At 46.8% G+C, this 23,170-nt stretch overlaps 1 protein-coding gene and 1 long non-coding RNA gene across 7 annotated transcripts in view; one reads left to right on the top strand and one right to left on the bottom strand.

Moving 5' to 3' along the window:
* The window catches only part of PTPN14 (protein tyrosine phosphatase non-receptor type 14), a 153,148-nt gene that overhangs the window by 80,443 nt on the left and 49,535 nt on the right, over window positions 1–23,170 (bottom strand). For 2 of the 6 annotated variants that reach the window (XM_008145971.3, XM_054711498.1), the window contains exons 1-2: window positions 17,433–17,576; window positions 8,929–9,254 (exon numbers count right to left, since the gene is read on the bottom strand). In XM_008145971.3, coding sequence (XP_008144193.2) covers window positions 8,929–9,102 — 174 coding nt within the window. In that variant the 5' untranslated portion in view covers window positions 9,103–9,254; window positions 17,433–17,576. The other 4 variants (XM_028152202.2, XM_028152201.2, XM_054711497.1 and 1 more) reach the window with 4 other exon arrangements.
* On the top strand, window positions 17,569–22,273 carry LOC129147870 (uncharacterized). The gene is made up of 4 exons (XR_008555086.1): window positions 17,569–18,051; window positions 18,189–18,368; window positions 21,468–21,647; window positions 22,174–22,273. It is a non-coding gene; the product is annotated as an uncharacterized LOC129147870 (long non-coding RNA).

Below are 23,170 nucleotides of genomic sequence, written 5' to 3'. Positions count from 1 at the left end.
TCCAAGTTCCTACCCAGCTCCCTTCAAGTTTGCAGTGCAGCCCTGGTGTACTCTTCTGCCATGTGTACACAGTGCCACCCAGGAAATGGAATCAGAACCTAACAGCTCACTTAAATGAACACGTGCACCAAACAACTTCCTGTGTGTTAGCCAAGGGACCATGCATCCCCTCAGGCCCAGCGGGGACCACAGCGGGCCTGTTCACAGCTGACCTGCCAACTTAAACACCAGCTGAATTCTGGAAGCTGAGCCTCCCTGCCAAACATCGCCACATGGTTGGGGAGAATGTGGTGGATGACTCTGAACAGAAACCAGCTCCTCCGTGATCAAAAGGATCCCACTGTGTTTCCCGAGTAAATTCGGGGAGTGCTTGATTGGTTTATCTCGGAGGCACCCAACCTAAGCCAGGTCCACCTCCTCCTCACATACCTCCTGGGGAGCTGTCAATCCCTTTTCATTTCCCTCGTTTTCTTGGAAAAACAGCTCAAGTGCACTGAATTCTGCAATGAGTTCATTACAAATGATGAGAAAAGAAGACAGGAGAACCAGCTCCCAGGGAGGGGAACCGTACCTCTGAATCGGTTACTAAAAAAGGCACCACTAAGAAACAACACAGGGGAGCCACATTAAATTGTCATTGTCATGAGTAGTTTCCTGGTTTGCTTGGCTTGGAGCTTTGCATTTGAACAGAGGAAGCAAACGTATATGCAGGCACTCAAAAATACGTTAGCTTCTTCAGTGATACAGAGTGGTGGGTGACTATTTTAGTGTCAAAGGAAGGTCTCTCTTTTGGTATCATGAAAAGACTGTAGTGAGTCATGGTCTTTCAAAACAGTCTGAAGCATTGTTAGTTGTTTTTTAAAATATTGATTTTTTTTTTTATTGATTTTTAGAAAGAGAGGAAGGAAAAGGGAGAGAGAAAGAGAAACATCAATGTGAAAGAAAAACATCAATCATTTGCCTCTGATGTATGTACTCCCACTGAGGACCCGGATATGTGCCCTGACAAGGAATCGAAACGGTGATCTTTCGGTGAATGGCATGACATTCAACCAACTGAACCACCTAGCCAGAGCCACTCTGGAGTATTTTTTTATTCATTTATTTGTAGAGATGGTGTTATCCTCCTCCCCAGCCACATTGGCTATTAATAGGAAAAGATTTCTTAAGGTTGGTGTTTTTTTCTAATTTTGCGACCAATGGCACAGCTTTAATGCTATCTGTTAAGGGTTACAGACAGGGTCTTGGCAATTACTAGGGATTAAGTCCATGATCTTATCTCAAGCATTCTGAAGAGTTAATCATCCAGAAGCAAAAGTTTAAAATTTCTTGCACGAAGCTGTAACAGGTTGCCTGCGGTATTTCAGTTGTAAAGTCAGAAATAGAGAGTTGGTATGCCTCCACATAAAAGATACAGGAATTAGGTAAAGCACTAAAACTTCCACTGAGGCCAGGGAAATACTTCTAAAGATGTACAGGCAGACTCTGAAACTGCACTTCATGCAATCACATTCCAACGGCTTTGGAAAATAAGCCACTGTTCATCAGGCGGGTAATTGTCCAAAACAACTTGTGTGCAATCAACCTCTTCTCTAGGTATGTCTGAGATTTCTAGAGCTGACACATCTATAATTTCCTACTGCACCACCTTCATTTTCCTAGCCAATCACTTCATAACAGTACAGGAAAAGAAACTGCAGAGTAACATAGACCCAAGAAGCAAATCTCATAGCCACGAAAAAAATCACTCTGAATATGCAAAAAGATGAAGACTTACAAGTTAAGACTGGGGGAATTATTTCACCTACAGTTTCTATGTCTAGAAAACAGACACTGGTGTCAAAGTACCTCGAAGAACTGACATTAAGCTAAAAAGATTATTTTCCTTACAAAGACAAAAAGCAATACAAACTGAAAGACTGGGAATCTCCCGAGCAGACTACTTTTTAGTTGATGCTTTATCAGTGTTGATTATTTTAGTCCACTGCACATACAAAAGTGCATGGATGTGGTTAAGCAGGCTATAAAGTACAGCAAATGCCACTATTACCTGACAGGGTCAGGAAATTAGGTGTTCCACTGAATCAAGCAAAATACCCCCATCATCACACTTAAGTTACCAATTCTGAAAACATTAGCATAAAAGCAAACCACAGAAATATCCTTAACGTAAGTTAGCTTTTCTTTGATGATAGGAAATGCATGTTAAGATTCCATATCTTTATAAACTCCAGCCATGATGAAAATAGCAAAATGTAAGGCATCTTTCCTGCAGCCAACAGCTTTGGATAAACCAGCTTTTAGGAAAGACAAAAATAAAAATTTTCAAATGAAAAAGGGGATACATTGGAGATAATCACCCATCCTAGGAAATGATTATCGATTTTTTTCTTTAGGTTTCTTTTAAAAACCAGTGTTCTTAGTTCAGCCTTGCAGAGGCCCAGGAGTTATTGAATTCACATTCCCAAGAAGGCAAACAACAATTCTCCAAGTTGAATAGACTTTTGCTGTGAAGAGTATCTCAGGCACCTTTGTTCAAGTATTCACCCCTCCTTCATTTATTGCTTCCTAATTAAAATGAGAGTCAAGATTATCCCTAAAGGAAATAATGCTAGCATATTTTTACCTTTTATTAGACTTCCTCATATTATTTACTACTAGTAGCAATGGCTCCCTTGCCATGTTTAGTAAAAATAATGGGAGCCACATAATTAATTTTAAACATTCTAGCAGCTAGATGGAAAGGTACAAAGACATAAAGTTAACTGTAGTAACTTTTTTAAATGATACATCCAAAATATGATGCTTTCAACGTGTAACTAACATAAAAATGATTAATGGACTATCTTAGCTTTTCTTCCACATTAGGCCTTCAAAATCAGATGCATATTTTACACTGACCGCACATCTCAGTTCAAACTAGCACACTCCAAGCGATCCACAGCCGCATGTGGCCAATGGCTATGCCATCCAGCAGCGCAGTCTTAAATGAAGAGTAACTGTTCAAGTCATTGCAAGATTTTGGCTAAAGGTAAGGTCAGTATTTAATAAATGGAACAAGCCATCTATAAATGGAACGAGCAGCCCAGCTGGCGTGGCTCAGTGGTTGAGTGTCAATCTATGAACCAAGAGGTCAAGGTTCGATTCCGGGTCAGGGCACAGGCTTGGGTTGCAGGCTCGATTCCCAGTGTGGGGCGTGCAGGAGGCAGCTGATCAATGACTCTCTCATCAATGGTGTTTCTATCTTTCTCTCCCTCTCCATTCCTCTCTGAAATCAATAAAAATATTTTTTTAAATGGAACAAGCAGACTTATAAAAGGGGGAGAGCCAGGTCCCTGGAAGCATAGGAGCAGGGTCCAGAGAGCATGTGTGGTGTCCTGTCGAGGAGACCGCCCTATTGAAACATGGATAGTTGCCCTAACCGGTTTGGCTCAGTGGATAGAACGTCGGCCTGTGAACTGAAGGGTCCCAGGTTCGATTCCGGTCAAGGGCATGTACCTTGGTTGCGGGCACATCCCCAGTAGAGGGTGTGCAGAAGGCAGCTAATTGATGTTTTTCTCTCATCGACGTTTCTAACTCTCTCTCCCTCTCCCTTCCTCTCTGTAAAAAAATCAATAAAATATTTTTTTAAAATTAATTAATTAAAAAAATAAACATGGATAGTTACTTAACCATCCTGTGCCAAGCACTGTCCATACTCTGGCAAAAACCAACTCATTTAAATGCCCCAACAACTCATGGAGGCTGTTACTAATACATCTCCATTTACAGGTAAGAGAACTGAGGCACCAGCAATTAAGCAACTACCCAAGATTACATAGCTAAGAAGTGGCAGAGGCAGGATTCAAACTCAGGTAGTTCGATCCAAGCTCAACTTCCTAGCCATTCAACTCTGCTGCTTCTCCATGTATTTATTTTAAAATATGAGAATCGGTCATAAGGCCACATTGTTTTAACTATTTCTCTCTTAACCCAAGGCCAGTGATTTTTCAAACTGTGTTGGAGGGAAGGAAGGACACAAGGAAATGGAATTCCAGCCAGCCAGCCCTTCTGCAAACGGAACAGCTGCATTTTATACATTAAAAGTGCCACTGAGTATTTCATTTGGGGAAAAGAAAGGGGTGAAATCCATTGATGCAAATATGTTGTAGTTATATTATCAGAATTCTAATTTTCTGAGCCTCTGTATCTCTTAAATCCCTTCCTTTAATGAAGTTCCTGGCCAGAAACTCATACCTTGTGGGGGGCTTTTTTCTGAACTTAAAACAAAAAATAATCCTGGCAAGGGGAATTCATTTTATTTCCTCTTGCCCGGATTATTGTTATGTCTGCCTGATGGCCATCTCTATTGCTCCTGTCCCCTCAACCCCCATTCCTCTTCTGCGCTTTGGTTCTTTTCCTAAAACCAAGGTGATCAATGTCAGGCTCCGCCTTGAAATCCTTCCACGGCTTTTCCATCTCATGGCAGCGTTTTATTCCCCAAACAATTCAGAGAGGATTTAACAGAAAACTAAAATAAACATGAAACACTGATTTCAGCATTTTCCCCCCTAACCTATAGAACTTACAAGGGCGTTTCCCAAAGCGGGTACCACGGCCCCTCTTCGGCCACTACACATCCCTGGGAAATAGAACGGTGGGGTCGCCTGCCTGGGTGGGAGCCAGCCCAGCGAGAGCGGGCAGGGCACCCTGAACTGTGGTCCCTCGTCCGGAAACCAGGGACAGCAGGAGAGCCGCCTTCCAGGCTTGTTATGAGAACTAAATGGGGTGACACATGGAAGGGGCTCAGCACGACAGGTAGCACGTTAAAAGGCGGCGGGCGGTTGCTTTCGTTATTTTGGTGACACGTTTTGGAAACGATCTCCTACAGGATCTGGCTAAAATTCCCTAATCCAGGTACATTCAAACCTTCAAAAGCCGACGCCTGTCCTCCCCGCACTGACCCCTCCACGCGCACACAAACGGATCGGTGCAAACTGAACTCTGCCCTTCCCTGAAAACTCCACGGGCTTTCCTGTTTCTGGGCCTCGGGGCGGACTGTTCCCTGTGCTTTGCTGCTTGTTTGTCCTGTTCTCTACACCCTGGGGTTTCTGGGAGCAGGGACCCTATTATATTCAGCTTCCCTGGGCGGGACTGTATGTGCTGACCTAGGAACCCAGGCCTGGGCCATCTGGATGCCACTGGACATGGCAGCACAGCAGTGCATTCAGAACCAGACTTGACCCTCAAAACGCTTCCCACGTGGACACATGTCATTACACATTTGTCAAAATACAACACCAAGAGGGAACCCTAATGGGCCCAGTTGGTTAGAGCATCATCCCAATACACCAAGGTTGCAGGTTCAATCCCTGGTTAGGGCACATACAAGCATCAACCAATGAATGCATCGATAAGTAGAACAAAAAAAAAATCAATGTTTCTCTCTCTCTCTCCCCCTCCCCACTCTCTCTCTCTCTCTCCCTCCCCGCTAATGTAAACTGTGGATTTTGAGGGACAAGGATGCGTTAACATAGATTCACCAATTGTAACAAATGCTCCCTGTGATTCGGGATGTTGATGGCGGAGGAGGAGAGGAGAGCAGGTGGGGGCAGGTGGTACATGGAACTCCGCTTTCCACTCAATTTTGTTATAAACCTAAAACTGCTTTAAAAAAAATAAAATTATCTACTAAAATTAAATGGCGAAACACAAATTATAATTAATGCAGATCTAAACTTAAATCAAAATTAATTTTCCTTTCCTACTATAAAGCTATTCTCAAGTTTAGGATACACCTAAACCACAGGGCACTTCTAATGGCAAAACGAAATATCCTCCCGTATCGGGTTTCCAAGCCTCATCGAGACCAAACGTTTTGTTACATTTTAGACGGATGTCCCCTTTCTCCTCTGAAGCGCCAAAGGCTCTATTAGGAAACGGGCCCCAATACAAAGTCAAGTGAGTGGAACAGACCCTGGTCACCCCTCCGACTTGGGCTGCGGAGTGGAGAGTGCATTCCTCCTCCAGATGTGGATGCACAAAAGAAGAACAAAGTACCGGACTGCTCTAGCTCACCCTTCAGTTCAGAGGTAGCTATCGGACTGTTTCACACAAGGCCATACCTCAGACGCCATCTGTCACCGAACAGAAGCACACAATGAGAAAAGAAAGTGACGTGCCCTCATGCGGATGCGGACGCGCCCGCTCGGGGCACGTCAAAATAAAGCCAGCGTGAAGCGCGCACCACACCTGAGCATTAGAAGGTCAGTCACCCTGCCACACACACCTGACAGCAGCATGTGACTTCCCGGCTTTAGCCTTGGTGAACAACACCGCTGTGGGATAATCCGGGCTTGACCTTTGCCCTCTCGCTGCCAGAAACAATGGTTTGCGGAGAGTAATGACTAACCCTGCGCATCTCCAGACACGCCTCACCTTGCGCCTCTCACCGTAGCTCTACCTGGTGATTGGCAGAGGTGGCTTTTCAGTCCCCAAGAATGTGCTGCTGTTTCACATCCTTGGATCTGCAAAAATCCAGTTCCCCACGCCCAGGATGACCTCGCCTTCTCTTCCCCCTGCTGCTCTCCTCGGTGTCCTTCAAGTCCCTGGTCAAAGCGGGAAGCCTCCTTCTTTCCCTGAGGCTTCCTCGCCCTTCCAGGGTTGCGGTGTTCAGTGGGGCGGGAGGGCACGGATGGCCCTGCATTGCATCTCAGCGTGGATCACACTCGTTCTCAGCTGTTCGTGTAAATGTGGGACTCCCCTACTAGTCTGTGCACCTCTTTTTTAAAATATACATATTTTTATTGGTTTCAGATAAGAAGGGAGAGGAAGAGAGAGATAGAAACATCAATGATGAGACTCACTGATTGGCTGCCTCCTGCACGCCCCCTATTGGGGATGGAGCCCGAAACCCGGGCATGTGCCCTGTCCGGAAATCAAACCGTGACCACCTGGTTCATAGGTCAATGCTCAACCACTGAGCCACACCAGCTGGGCAGTCTGTGCACATCTGAACAACAATGTCTGATGCACTGCAGTTGCTCAAGATTTTCTTCACTGAAAAAGACTCTCTAATTGGAACAATCACATGTTGTTATGTTATTAGAGACAGTACCACACATTTCCCATACTGTATCTCTTTCAATATGGACAACAGCCCTAAATAAAGTGAGTCTCATTATTCCCATTTTCCAGAAGTGAAGTCACTTTTCCAAGGTTACCTAACTAAAAAGCGGCAACTATAAGTTCAACGCAAGTCCAAGACTCCAAAGGCTACGCCTGTAACTACTCAGCCACATGCTCTATGCCTCCCAATGCGTGTGAAGAATACTTAATTACTCTAATGTGACTTACTGGGAATACGCAAAAGTAAATTCACTGCATATATTTCTAAATGATCTCTGTAACTAAATGTCTGCCAAGAATTTAGACCAGCTTCCTGTCCAACTGATCTACAGTATTAAGGTTCTTCCTTTATATTCATGCACATACCTATGTTTAAATATATATTTCCAACCCTCGCCGGTTTGGCTTAGTGGATAGAGCGTCGGCCTTCGGACTGAAGAGTCCCAGGTTCGATTCCAGTCAAGGGTACATGCCTAGGTTGCGGGCTCAATCCCCAGGAGGGGGTCATGCAGGAAGCAGCCGATCAGTGATTCTCTCTCATCACTGATGTTTCTCTCTCTCTCTCTCTCCCCCTCTCCCTTCCTCTCTAAAATCAATAAAAATGTTTAAAAATAAATCAATAAATCTACCTAAATGGGTTACTAAAAAGCAAAAAAAAAAAGAGCCAGCCATTGACCAACAAGGTCAGAACATGTTTATTCTAGTGTGTCAGCTACAGAGCTCCTACACAGGAGAATGAACTCCGAAGGCAAACCTGACCTCTGAGGCCAGAGAATCAACATGAAGGCCAGCAGGAGGCAGAAGTGCTCAAGCAGAACAGCCCCTCGGGGCATACGAGTCGGCCTGTGGAAGACGACCTTCCCCTTCCGTGACCCCACATCCTAGATGCACATGGAGAGAAGATGGATCCTGAGGGGCGGGGATCAGACACCATCAATCACTCACTTCCAACAGGCACCGCCCCTCTTCTCCCTCACCCCGAGGCCTTGGGCAAGGGTGTCACAGGGCCCAGGAGGAAGGCTTGACTCTCAGGAGCTGTAGTCATTTCAGCTCCGGCAATCACTCAACCATACCCTTCCCCACTAGCCGGTGTGACACGTGGTTCTCAAGACAAAAGCTGTGTGGGCTCCTCACCACGTCTCCTCTCTGGAGTGTCTGAGAGACTGGAAACTGCAGGGCCTGCAGGTTCGGAAGGACACGCTGCCCTAATTAAGAGGCTCTCCTAAAGAGCAATGCCATGACTGGCTGTATAGTCAACCCGGGGTTTGCTTAAAGCCCAAAGAAGTCTCACAGACGGTACAAAGGAAACGAGGGTCAGGAGGAATCTTAATGGGAACCAAAGTCCATGTTCCAAGCTCCCACAAAAAAACCTCTCTGCTCACACTCACTCCAAATGCTTATTCTCTTTTTCTTCCCTTTGAAGAGGAAAACAGAGAAACAAACGAGCAAAAAAAGGAAAGCAGCTGCATCCCTCCCTACGTGGGCGTTGTCGCCTTGACGCGCAGCCAGAATGCCACCCCGGCTGCCCACTCCACCCTTTTACAGACAGAAAATGACGTTGGCGAGGAGAGCCTCTCGTTTCCAACTCCCCCTAACCCTGGCCATCAGTGGAAAAAAGAGGGAGGACGTCACCCCGTGGAAGCTCTAGGTGTGTTCTTGCTTCTCTCCACGGAAGGCTGTCAGATCAAGGCCCTGCTGATACAACAGGGTTCTTCTTCTAAACACCAGGCTGAGGCGGAAAGGCAAGGCAGGTGCCGAGACAGGGGGGCGGTCCCTTGGGTGAGTTCTCCCTCGCGCACCCCGCCACACACACACCCTTACCTCCCGCAGCTCCAGCCTCTGGGCCACAGCCTCCAGGCACTCCTGCCCCGTGCTTTCCACCGACAGTGTGCACTCGATGACATTGCTGTCCAGCAGGCGGATCCGGGTGACAAAGCAGTTCTTGCTCAAGACGTTGTAGCGCCGTGTCCGGCGGAGCTTCAGGCCGAAAGGCATGGCTCTGGCCCGCGGATGCCGCCCTCCACTCCTGGCGCCCACGCCCCTGAGATGGCCTTAGCAGTCTGGGGACCCGGCGATGGCACTACCAGCCGTGCTCCTCCAGACACGGGAGGAGGTGTCCATGCCCGGTGTGGCACGCTGCAGGGTCGCTGCAAACAGAAAAGCAGCAAGGTCACTCGGGGAGGGGAAGTTGTGGGTGATAGGGCACGTTTTTCATATCACAGACACCCTCTTCCCCCCGATAAACATCCAGGTTCCAGAACCTGCAAGACACCTGGGAGAGCCCGTGCACTGTATCTTATCTTGCAAGGGTGACATGATCAACTCCTGTTAGAGCCGAAGAAATGGAGATTCGGAGAGATTACAAGAACTCATCCAAGCCCTGGCCAGTGGCTCAGTTGGTTGGAGCTTCAACCCACTGAAGGTTTCAGGTTCCGTCCCCAGTCAGGGAACATACCTAGGTTGTGGGTTCGATCACCGGCTGGAGCGCGTACTGGAGGCAACCAAAATGTTTCTCTCTCTCTCTTCTTCCTTCCCTCCTTCCCTCCCTCTCTAAAATCAATAAATATATCCCCGGGTGAGAATTAACTAATTAACTGATTACATAAAGGAACTCTTACATGGCAAAGAATTCACACCAAAATCTATGCAACCTCAACTCACATGCTTTTTTCACTGTACAATCCTGTCTGCTCAAGAGAGCAATCAGGGTGGAATCAACACTGTTTCTTTAACTTCTAAATATATATGATCTCATTTCAACCCCGTGAACAACCCTGTGGGGTAGATTTTAGCACCTGTTTTTCGGAGAGAAAAAGCGAGGTTTTTGTTGGTTTAAAAGATTTGCTGATCCTGACATTAAAATCTCAGCACTGCCTCCTCTACCTTCAGTAACATGATGTGCCTTTGTTTTTATTTTAACATTTCATCACTTATTTTCTTGTGTATTTACTGAGAAAGGATAGTAGAATATGGAGGAAATACACAATTGATACAGTCGGCAACTTCCTACTGTTAACACACATTTTAAGTATGTGTATTCTTTAATGTGCTTAAAATTCTCTCATGTTCTTTTTTACCAAATATTTAGACAGTCAGATATGGGGAACCACACTAGCATCATTTTGTTCTTTTACAAAATGCTCGATGCAAAAGCCCTGTGACCAAATGACCGATGGTTTAACTTACTAAAAACGAGATTTCCTGACACCCTGGTGGTCCACCAAATGCCAGTGATGACATCACTGCCATGGAGAACCCAACAATAGAACCACCACCACCAAGCGGCTTTACCGTCCCACCCTGAGCCTGCAACGCTCTCACGGGGAGGCTCATCCCCTCCAAAGAAGCAGAGCTGGCCAGACAGCCCCTCTGTCCAACCCTCTGCTCTCCATCAAGCTCGCAGGACCATCTCCCGTTCCCATGATCCCCCTCTGGTAACCTGACTCCCTGCGTCGGGCAGTTCAGCCAGCCTTCAAACCCTTCATCCACAGAATTACCTCTGAGCCCCCCGACACTTGAATGGACAAGTATGAATAACTACTTGCAGGAATTCTGGAACTAATCAATAAAATGGGCCCGGTGGTGTGGCTCAGTGTTTGAGCATCAAGCCATAAATCGGGAGGTCCCATGCCCAGGTTGTGGGCTGGATCCCCAGTAGGGGGCGTGCAGGAGGCAGCCAAGCCAGGATTCTCTCTCATCATTGATGTTTTTATCTCTCCCTCTCCCTACCTCTCTAAAATCAGTAAAAACATAGAAAAAAAATAACTAAATAAATGAAACGGCTTCAACATTCAGCAACCACTCCGTGTCAGTACCCCAGGCCTCCCGAAGGTTGTCAGGGCATAAACCTACAATACAGCAAAACACACTCCCCACACTCCCTCGGCCAGTCTTTGATGCCTGCCCTCGGCACATTCCTTAGCATGACAGGGATATGTTTTATGATGGCTTAAGATGTACACGCCAGTAGAGACTGTGACTCGGTAAAATAGATTAACATTTCTAAATCACTTTATGTTGGCAGAGTAGCATGTTTACTTGCAAGGTAGGCCAACCTGATGATCTCCTGATATCTACAGAAAGGAGGATGGAGAGACCCGCCCAGAAAAGACCAAAAAAAAAAAAAAAAAAAAAAGAGCCAGAATTCAAATACAGAGCCCTGAAGAGTTTACTACTCACGCATTCCCACAACTTGTTGAAACACAGGGCACAGAACACCAAGATTCAATTCCTATGTTAGCTGGGGAGCCTCACACGGAGGAAAATATTTGCTCTGTGGGCACAAGCCACATAGCTAATCCTGGGCCAGGCCCTTTGCAATTGGGTGTGTCTCGTCTTAAACACCGATGAAGGAATGTGGCTGGCTCGGTGCACATGTATCCCAGCCACTATTAAAAACAACCCCTGCTACCTATTCCGTGGGATTCCGTCCATAACGCACAGTGAGTGGGGCAAAAAGTAAGCTGCATAACAACAGGTGTTTTTTTTTATTATAAAAACGGTGATCCTCTGTACACCGAAGATCACAGTTTTTATAATACATAAACAAAAAAACTCACAGAAATGAGAAAGAAGGTAAGTTCACCAAAGCGATTAACTGTTATCTCAGGACTCACAGTGGTGATATTAAATAGAACTCTGGCTTTATAGTTTATAGATTTCTAAACTGTTCTAACATTTTATAGCTGCCTTATCTTATTGTTGCAAATAAAGAGTAAAGTGCATGAGATACTGAAAGTGGTATATCAGGAACAACATCGGACAACCTGCCAAGATATCTCCTACACAATACGTGACTATTTTAAGTTTTTCACATCTTCAATTTGCAAGAAACCTCCCTGGTAAGGTAGCAACAAAAAGGTTATAAGAAAACTGGTCCAGCCCTAACCGGTTTGGCTCAGTGGAAAGAGCGTCGGCCTGTGGACTGAAAGGTCCCAGGTTCGATTCCGGTCAAGGGCATGTACCTTGGTTGCAGGCACATCCCCAGTAGGAGGTGTGCAGGAGGCAGCTGATCGATGTTTCTCTCTCATCGATGTTTCTAACTCTCTCTCCCTCTCTATTCCTCTCTGTAAAAAAAAACCCAATAAAATATATTTAAAAAAAAACAAAACTGGTCTAGTCCTTCTAAAGGTCAATGCCATGAAACAAAAACTGAACAGGTCAGATTAGAAGGCAGCTGCTCTAGGGTAAAAGAGATTTAGGGGATGGTTGGGCACACAGTGCAGTATGCAGATCTTGTAACATAGAAACCCACACCCGAAACCTGTGTGATCGTATTAACCAATGTCACCCCAATACATTTAATTTAAAAAGGAACAAAGAGAGAGAGATTTAGGAGTTAGAAAAACAAAATGCAAGGTGTGACCCTTCATCAAACCCCGGTATGAGAAATAAAAAGACGTGGACAATTAGGGAAATCTGAAATAGAGAACAGGAATTGGATATAATGTATTGTACTTAAATTTCTTCCGTTTTTTTTGTAGTGGACATATGGTTACGCAGGTGAACTGCTTTAGGCGTTGCCGATGGATATACGGAGGGGTGGAATGGCACGGTGCCTGTGACTAACAAATGGCTAAGAAACAACACACGCACGTAAGTACATACACAAGTTCAGAGTTGAAACAAGTATGACGAAACATTAACAGCTGCTGAATCTAGGTGGTCGGTGTCCAGGCATTCGTGGCGCTCTTCTTTTAGCTTTTCTGTGCACCTGAAAGTTTTCACCATCAAAAGGTTAAAAAAGAAAAGCAACCCTCCACGCAGGCACTAGGCAGATTCCGGCCACACCTACTCCTCGCGGCTCCGTGTCAGTGGCACTGCCTCTCTCCAGGGACTCCTCTGATCCCTCCCTCAGATCACCTCGGCTGAACTCCCACCGCCATGGTCATGCTTATCGGACAGAGCAAAAACCGATGTATGTCAGAAGTAGCCACACTTTTTGACTCTACACTCCTTCCAAACTAGAAGCACGTTTCCTCCGTCTTTCAGACCCACAGCATTGACCTCCATTAAAAGCTCATCACGGCATTGACAGCCAGAACCGTGTGCTCACAGAGCTGGGCTTCTGGAAAGAGCTCCCAGGCTCTCGTTTACGACATTCCTTACCCTCAGGAAGGGCTACACCTGACGTATCCCGGGTAAACAATCTGGGTGACACTCATCTGAGGGGGTCAGAGATGACTGCCCAGTCCCTGTCAGTCTCAGCATTTTAAGAGTCTGTGAATGACCTCGCATATTTAAGCTCCTGTCACTCATCCCCCTCTGAACTCTCCGGAGGAGAGTCTAGTTCTACCTTAAACACAAGCCAGCTCCCTGCTGTATTTTAAGCCCAATTCCTCTGCTCTTTCCTTGAAAGACAGAGACAAGGATTCTGATACCCCACCGTATCACAGAATCGACATGAAGTCTACTGGCAAGTCCTGTGTTACACAGCCTGGCTCCTGGCGCCTTCCTCACTTTCCCCACGTGGTTCGCTGGGGACTGATCATACTTCCCACAGGAACATGGTAAAGCCCAGAACTAGCCCGGCCCAAGTGGCGCAGTTGGTTGAGCATTGTCCTCCTATGCACCCAAGTGTTGCCGGTTCAATTCCTGGTCAGGACACATACCTAGGTTGTGGATTGGATCCCATGTAGGGGCGTGTACAGAATGCCTCTTCTCTCTCTCTCTCTCTCTCTCTCTCTCTCTCTCTCTCTCTCTCTCTCTCTCTCTCTCTTTCCCCCGACAATGGACCCACCTACGTGATCAATGGTGTTATAATGTGCCGTGACTGCCGAAAGCAATTTGTTGGGGCATTTGCTCTGTAAGCACCACGCTGGTCAAGGCCTTTTCCAGTACATGGTACGGTGGGAGAGGCATTCAGAAAAGACCAGTCACTTCTAACACCTACTGCTAACCAGTCAATCGGCTTCCGGAAAGCTCTCATGTGGAAGCTTCACCTGGAACTCCCAGCTGTGGATTTCCAGCACCTTCTACGGTACTCTCATTTCTTTCCCCAAACATATCACCAAAAAAAAACCAAAAAAAAAAAAACCCTAAGTTAACAACACAATGCAAAGACAGCTTTCTCATAGTACAGAAAAAGCCACTCGGCTGACCTAATAAATCTCTGAATGTGATGGGTGAGAAGTGGAGGGATCTTTTATATTGTCAACCAAATGCAGTCTACTCCTCTTCACTGGACTGTGTGTGATGTCTTTAGGGGAATGAAAGAGACACTAAAATCCAAACCTCAAACGTGGTCATCACACGTTCTTTTTATTTCCCGGGCTATGTTACGGATACCTGCCCTTTATCCCCCTCAAAAGTTCGAAAAATCACTAATAGAAGCTAAGTGCTGTTCAGTTGTGTTCTATATTTACCAACAGACTCTGGAATTTTTCCAGCATTCCGTATTTTTACAACTCCCGAGCACACCTCACAGAACTATGTAACCCTCGTCTGGGTGTGAGAAAGGAAAAACTGATGCAACTCGTCCATCCTGTGTATGAATCTGGGCACAGCTCAGCTGGGTTTTGAAAAAAATACTGTGTCATTTTCCGAAGGAGAATTTTAAAGACGGGTGGGGTGGGGTGGGGTGGGGTGGGAAAGAAAAGCCTAGGGAAAATGTCTCCTCTGATTTCCCCCTTAAAGAAGAGCAGAACAGAAGTCAGTTTTGTGTGGTGAAAATTATCGACTACTTGTTTCTTCTATACATTTTATGGTTATGGAATACCCAAATTAAATCCACACATCACATTATTTCTGGCCAAGTAAAAGTGTTGTGCAAGGTGTAAAATGCAAGGCCCTACCTTTTGGCTGCGGAGTAACTACAACAAAAGCAGAATGGTCACATTGTTTGATTCCTTCGTTTCTCGCCTCCTAACTCACTTTGAAAATGCAGTGGTGAGATGGAGAGAAATTTGTCCCGAAACACATCTTCCAACGTTCCTGTGTGCTACCCACACACACGACCCTTGGAGACCTCCTTCAGCTAGATGTGAAGTGAGAGGGCAGAGTCCTGCTAACCACGCCCATTAGGCTCACCTGCATGAACGGTGGCTACACAATAACCTTATCCACCAGAGGATCGCTGGAAACCGGGGACCAGCACCCACACATCTGCTGAGCAGTCCACTACCACAAAGCTCTTCATTCAACAACACACACTGTGCTCAGAAACAAGAACACCCGTACAGTCGGTGCACTGTGAGCTCCTGTGAGCTCTGGACCTTGCTTCGTAGCCCTTGGCAGATTTCAAGGAGACAAGGAAAAGCACATTTTCAGGATAAAAAAAGGCAAGGAGGCAGGTGACAGGTAAACTACACTGAGTGGCCAGATTATTATGATCTCTGAACGCATAATAATCTAGCCACTCTGTGTGTGTGTGTGTGTGTGTGTGTGTGTGTGTGTGTGTGTATTAGAGGCCTGGTGCATGAATTCGTGCATGGGTGGGGTCCGGCCAGCCTGGCCAGGGGGAGGGGACATGGGCGGTTGGCCGGCCTGCCTGCTGGTCGAACTCCTGGTCGAGGGGACAATTTGCATATTAGCCCTTTATTATATAGGATATACACTGAGTGGCCAGATTATTATGTGTTCAGAGATCATAATAATCTGGCCACTCAGTGTATAAAAATAAGCACTCCACAGGAGGGCGGACTGTGTCCAAAAAACTCCCTATAGTAAATGGAAACAAGTAATATCCAGCATATTCTGGTTAAAAGGGCAAAAATATTATATATATATGTTTTTTTTTTTTTAACAGCCCCCACCCATGGTGGTTAAAAATAACAACAAATTGGTTCTTGCGAGGTAAAGCTCCCGTTGCCTGGAATCACTTTTACCCGCAAGCAGTGGTCCCTAGCTTTTATTCCCGCTCTAACACTCAGAAGCAAACCAACTCCACAATGTCTCAAAGGCTGAGATTTTCAACTGAGGGGGTCTGGGGGCTGCAGAAGGCAAGCTCTGAGAGGACAAGTAGTTGGAAGGCTCCCCCAGGTGATTGTTTTAAAAAAAATCATTTCCCCACCCCCAGCTTCGAGGATGACCGCCTTGTCTAAATAGGCAAGATCTTCCCACCAGAAGGATCATCAAATAGGAACGTTTCCATTTGTGACATTACTGAATCTTCTAAGGCAATCAAAGTCCACACTGAATATTTACGAATAAAACAGTAGGTTGTCTGGGATTTTTCTCCACAATAATGGGGTGGGGGAATGTGAGGGGTACAACACTGGGCATGTTGACAGCTGTTAAAGGTGGGAGACAGGGGTCACACCATTCTCTACAGCGCTGTGCACGCTTGAAATTTTCCATCTTAAAACGTTGGATTTTTTCTCAATAAAAAAAGTTTTTCTTAAAGGGTAATTTTTCAAGTAATCTGGTAACATAGACAACAGGGCCCAGGTTGCTGATATGTTACAGAAAAAGGGGGTGAGGATTTTCCCTCCAACTGAACCCCTCTGCCCTTCCAACATAAAACGTGTGTTTAGACCAAACTGACAGTGTAAGCTCTTCATGTTTAAAAGAGGGCGGGAAAAATTCTTTCTGGAGCTACAAGGACGAGTTGGAGAAAATGCAAAGGCCGGTCAATCAGACACAGGATAGGGGAGTCTCTCCCCTGTCCCGTGGGCATCAGGCAGCGTATCAGAATACCTGAGTCCGGCTTGCTTCTCAAGTGAGCCTTCTCTCTGCCTTTCATGCCAGGAATGCTTTGTCCCAGAGGACTCCCTCCTTTGAGGCCGCAGAAGCTGCACCTCTCCAACTGCAGCTCTCTTTGCCATCCGCGTCTACACCCACAGGGATGCGGGTCCGGGGATGCCGGAGCTGCTCGCAGCCAGGAACCAGAACGCAAGCTCCCCTAGCGCCCGACACCCAGAAGGCGGTAATGAGCACCTCCATTTTCAGAGCAGACTCAACGACGGGGCCACTGCTGAGCAGTATTTCCCACAGCCCTACTGCCCTCAGATTAGTCCGAATGTCCCCATTGTACAGACGAGGGCACCCGGGCTGCAGAGGAGAAGAACTAGCCCCACATCATACGGACGCGGACGTTATCTGACCCCAGGTTCTGACGCAAAGAACCGTGCTCACACCATCCAGAACGGGGGGCTGAGACTACAACCTGGCGATACAAAAATAACCCGACAATAGCAAGCACTCAGGACAACTGTGAGCCAGCCGCCCCGGGCGGTCTACCTTTGCTGGCCCACGGTGGACTTCATTCAGATATGGCAGAGATGGCCCCCGAGGCTGGTGACCAGTTCTCAGCCCTGGGATGTCCTATCCAGAGGGCCTGGCACAGAACCCTCAGCACCCCGTCTCCCGCCCCCCAGGCCTCCTACCTGGACGCTCGCTTTCCTTTCACAGCCCCCGTCTGCGCTGCAGAGAGACAATCCCAGCACGTCGTCGCACGCAACCTCTTCAAAAACCGATTCCAGAAACCCGATCACAAGGGCAGCCCCAGAGGCTTTCCAGCTCGGTCATATGACTCACTCATCAAAACAGAAGACACTCTGCGGGCGAACACACCTTTAACTTGCTTCGCCCTCCCCTGCCACGTGCGCCCCGAGGGACCACAGGGACGGAGAGAGGGGCTCTCCTCTCCCCGTGAGAGCCTGCTGCAAGTGACCTCCCCAGCCGTTCTCCACACCTCCCTCCCCCGTTTCCTTCCTGCCCAGGCCCGGGCTCCCTCCACGGCCCTCACAGGTCCGGGGCTCTGGGAGGAGAGGACTCATGTGTGTCACTTCCTCTCCAAACATAAGCAACAGCCAGCATCTCTGCCAAGTCTCGGCACGGGGCCTGCCGGTCCCGAGCTCAGCTCCCGGGGACAGCGCCTGCTTCCCTGGCTCCTCGAGCTCCACCAGCCAGCCTCGCCCAGATGGGGAGTCATCTCCACACAGGGGCCACTTCCCAGCGGCAGAGCCAGGCAGGGCTCCGAGGCCATCATCTCACTTTCTGCAGGTACAACGCGGGGGTGATAACAGTGTCCGCAGATAGCGCTGTTGGGAAGATTCCGGGAGCTGGGAATATCCGCGTGCTGGCACCACGCACGTGTGTGTTCTCACTGCCCTTGTAATTACGGGTGCCATTTCACCCAGTGCTGCAGGAAAATGCAAGGAAACCGAGCGCCTGCTAAGCAGCACAAGGATAAAAACTGCTTTCCGCCAAGCCAAGCGTCGGAGGGTTTTTGAAGTGCGGGAGACAAAACAGGAGCGCAAAACAAGCAAGTACAGGTCCCACCGCCTGGGAACCGGGACAGGGTGCCCGGTGGGTGTCAGGTATGTGACCCACTCCGGTGAGTCAGGGGACAGCCAAGCGGGTTCGAAACGTTACGGGGCAATCGCTTCTCGGGAGCCAAGACTCTGAATCAGAGGGGAGAAGGAATGAGAACAGGTACGAACTAGTGTCAGCTGTAAAGAGTTGCATAATCCCAACTGAAGTAACCAAACATTAATGACTGATGGGAGAACGCAAAGCCTCTAAACAGAGACAGTCATGCGACATGCAGACACCTCCATGTAGACTGACTACAAACACCCATGTACACATGTACAGCCACGCCAGCATATGTGTCCTTTCTTCTCTCTCCATCCCCTGCCTAGCAGACACACACACACACACACACACACACACACACAACCTAAGTGGAAACGTGGGAAATCTTAGGTTGTACCACTCAGCTCTGAGTGACATTACGAAGAAATGGCATTACCTGACGGCAGTAAATTCACCGTTTTAAAACCCTTGTGTTAGCCTAGGCCCGTGGTCGGCAAACTGCGGCTCGCGAGCCACATGCGGCTCTTTGGCCCCTTGAGTGTGGCTCTTCCACAAAATACCACGGCCTGGGCGAGTCTATTTTGAAGAAGTGGCGTTAGAAGGAGTTTAAGTTTAAAAAATTTGGCTCTCAAAAGAAATTTCAATCGTTGTACTGTTGATATTTGGCTCTGTTGACTAATGAGTTTGCCAACCACTGGCCTAGGACCATTCCTGTCACCCTCGCTGACCTCAAGCTGAAGATGTGCTCAGCTGCCCCGCCTGGGGCAGAGCAAGCCTGGGCCGCCGGAGACAAGATGCTACGCGTGGGATGGCTCTCCAGGCCTGGGGGGTGCCTGCGGCCCTGTAGGGTCAGAGCACAGGAGCAGGGACAGGAGGGCAAAGGTCAAGTGCTTCAGTTCCCAACTTGGACTGGGCTCTTAAAAGCTGGAAAACTTAAAACATGTACAACTGCTGACAAATTCATCGCTAATGAACACAGCCAACTTTAAACCACTTAATCTCCGCCTTTCCTCAATACTCTGTATAAGAGAATTTGGAATGAGTAGCATTATATCAGCTGTCATTTATCATTTCATCTATAAAATCATCTCAGTGATTTACATGCATTACATCACCTAATCCTCACGATCCCAATTTACACAGTACACCTAATGAAAGAGGCTCCCTCCGCTCTCTTGATTTATACCTGTTTCAGAATGTTAAGGATTTCAAACTTCTCTGGGGGAAAAAACCATCACCATCTACTGTAATCTTTATACAAGAGCAAAAAATAAAAAATAAATCCCTGGGAAAGGAATGCACATCATCTGTTCTTCCACTAGACTGTAAGAGGGCAGGAACCAACAACGTTTTAAACAGCTTTTGTAACCCCAAATCCCTCCGCACTATAATTAACATGTACTCTGACTCAGCAATGCCACTTTTGGGAAACTTTCATAGACAATAAAAGCAACGAATCTTAAGGGTTGGGTATAAGGGTCAACAAACACCCTGAATATCCATAACAGAGTTATGTTCAAAGAAATCTTGGCATAAGAAATTATTTAGGGTCTTATGTAGTTATTAGTAACTAGTTAGAACAGAATCTATTGGTTCAGGGTGACACCAAGGGGGTACTGGTAAGAGGGAAAAGTTGCAGAGTAATATGTAAGGCAAAAAATAAAAATAAAAAGCCAAACCAGTCATCCTATATGTGTCTGTGCTTACATGAGCTTGGAGAAAGGCATGGAACACTTCTGACCTCAGAGGGAGGAAGGCAGAAACATCCACTTTGCCCCTATGCAATCTATGGAGTATTAATATTGTATTAGACCCCCCCAAAAAAAAATACTTTAAACCAGTTCATCTCTGCCTTTCCTCAATACTCTATATAAGAAAATCTGGAATATGTCTTCCTTCAGGAGTAGCATTAAATCAGCTATCACTTATCATTTCAGCTATAAAATCATCTGAGTGATTTACATGCATTCTATCATTTAATCCTCACGACCCCAATTTACAGGTAAGAAAACTGAGACCATACGATCTGGCCAAAGTCCCAAAGCTAGCAGGTGGCAGAGGCTGCCTGAAGATGTCATCCGACGACCTGCGCCTGAATGCTCTCAAGAGAGAGTGCACTCATTGAGGGGGAAAAATGTAATGGCACTTAGTCACTTCTATACTAAGTCAGAACTTTTAGACGGTGTCTAACCACATCAAAGGAAACTCACTCAAGGAGATCATATCTTTTTTTTTAATTTTTATTGATTTTTTTTAACAAAGAGAGGAAGGGAGAGCGAGAGAGAGAGACATCAATGTGAGAGCGAAACATCCATCAGCTGCCTCCTGCACGCTCCCTACAGGGGATCAAGCCCACAACCCAGGCATGTGCCCTGACCAGGAACCAACCAGTGACCTTTTGGTGCACAGGATGACACCCAACCAACTGAGCCACCCAGGCCAGGGCGAGGCTCATTTCAGTAACCATCTTCTGGAAACATCATCTTCTTTGTAAAATATACTTAAATCTCTGCATGCTAATTTTATCTATTTCTTCATAAAGTCTTTCACTTTGAAAAGGGCCACGGGGACCCATCCTCTCTACATTACAAATTCATAAATTTAACACTCTTATTAAGGCACTCACAACATAACTATCCCTACCTTTCTGACCTTCTCTCTTGAGGTCCTAATTCAACGCCCTTTCATTTTCTCTGTGGTTCCCTAGTCACTCTCACCTCTCCTTGCGTTCCTTTAGCTGCGGAACTAAAATGAGACACGTTATCTTTACAACCTGCCTCATTAAGATGGGCTTACTATTCACCAGGAAACACAGAGCTCGGGAGCTGGACTTTCCCATAAACTCTTCACTGGAAGGAAAACTCTCGCCAGAGGAAGACGCCAGGAGAAAACCTGAGCCCACTCTCGTTTGTGTCAGATAAGAACAAAGACTAGGACAAAGGGAAAACACATACGAAATGGGTCTGGCATAGCGAGGCTAACTTCCTCACTCGGCCTGGTGACTTTCGTCCGGCCAATAATTAGAAATTTGGAGCTGGAGGCCTGGGAGACTGCTGGGTGTAAGTCACAAAATACTGACGTTTTCATCACGCTTTTCGCAGCTGAAAAATCATTTCCAATCGAGGAGGGGAAGCAGACACACATGCTACACGCCCCATGCTTGACGAAACCAGGGGATTTCAGGAACCCCACATCAACATCTACATACATACAGAAGGAAAAGCTGGGCGTGCGAGCTAACTGAGCAGTGAGCTTCTGGAAGTTCAACCTGCGAGGCATAGGTACCAGGTGTTCTGCTCTGTTTGGTGAGGTGAGGGGGTGGTTTTGTTTTGCAAAGTGTGGAGGCTGCGAGTAGGGAAGGACCTAAAAGCAGAGGAATTGTTTAAAAGTCTTTATAAGAAGTGTTACCTGTGCCAGTCCTTACCTAAGAGGAAGTTGGGGGGGGGGGGGGGGAGGAGGGCTCCAGGGCAAGAAAGGAAGGGAAGGGGTGAAATTATCTGATGAGGTTGGATCTTGTGGAAAGTCGGGCAGGAGTTTCATAAAGCAGTGGGAAGTGTGTGGGGACACTTAGTCAGATGTTTATTAAGAAAACCAAGCAAATGAAAAGGTGAACACTGACCAGGGTGTTAGTGCAGCTAATTACACTGGCAGGATGGTGGCGCGGAAGATGGAGTATAAATGAGCTTCAGTCCTGATCTCCCCCACCACCACCACCACCACCACCATTTAGCTAACATTCTTGAGCACTTGTTGTGTTTTATGATTTTTATTCTGAGCACTTATAAGTGGGCTTCCTGCCCCTCCCAGGAGTCAGGAGGCTGACACAAGGGCACCACGAAGCCAACAGAATAAGAAATACCAGGTAAATATGGGGGGTGATGATGTGTTCATTACATAGAAGGGGGAATTGCCCTAACCGGTTTGGCTCAGTGGATAGAGCGTCAGCCTGCGGACTGAAGGGTCCCAGGTTCGATTCTGGTCAAGGGCATATACCTTGGTTGCAGGTACATCCCCAGTGGGGGGGGGGGGGGGGGGTGGGGTGGTGTGCAGGAGGCAGCTGATCGATGTTTCTCTCTCATTCATGTTTCTAACTCTCTATCCCTCTCCCTTCCTCTCTGTAAAAAATCAATAAAATATATTTTTTTAAAAAGGGGGAATCATTGCACTATGTAATACAGTATATACAAACACACATATGTATATGTGTGTGTGTGTATGTATACTAGTGTGTGTGTGTGTGTGTGTGTGTGTGTATAAAATCACCACAGTGGACACTTTAAATATCTTACAACAGTTATACCTCAATAACACTGAAATTTAAAAGATTTCTTAAAAGAATAATCAATCCCAGAAATAAACGATATGCTTCTGCATCTTTTATACTTTCATGGGGAAGCACAGAAGTCAATGCAAACTGCACTGTGGCCTCTCCTCCTGAGAGTCTATAGGACGTGTGGCCTCTCGTGACACTGCTAAGGCCAAGAGTCACCACTACACGAGTGGGTGGGAGAGAGGGAATGAAGGAAGGTGATTCTGCCCCTTGAAGTGTAATTAGCAACGCTGACCACGTCTCATGTTCCCCACGAGTGAACTTAAAGGAGAGAGATGCCCGCGAGACCTGGAATTCCTCTCGTCCGGCTCATGAAACTAAACAGGTCTTGGAGATGACTACTTTGGGTGAAGCGGCAACTGTCTGAAAACTGGGACCAGCACGGGTGGCAAGATGCAGCCTCTCTTCTTAGCCTCAGCCCAAAAAGGGACGATCCGAAGCACTAAAACTTACTTAGTACCTTCTGAAAAACAA

This window comes from Eptesicus fuscus, chromosome 22 (assembly GCF_027574615.1).
Source record: "Eptesicus fuscus isolate TK198812 chromosome 22, DD_ASM_mEF_20220401, whole genome shotgun sequence".
In the NCBI taxonomy this organism is placed as follows: domain Eukaryota; kingdom Metazoa; phylum Chordata; class Mammalia; order Chiroptera; family Vespertilionidae; genus Eptesicus; species Eptesicus fuscus.
This window is presented reverse-complemented; position numbering and strand designations above follow the sequence as displayed.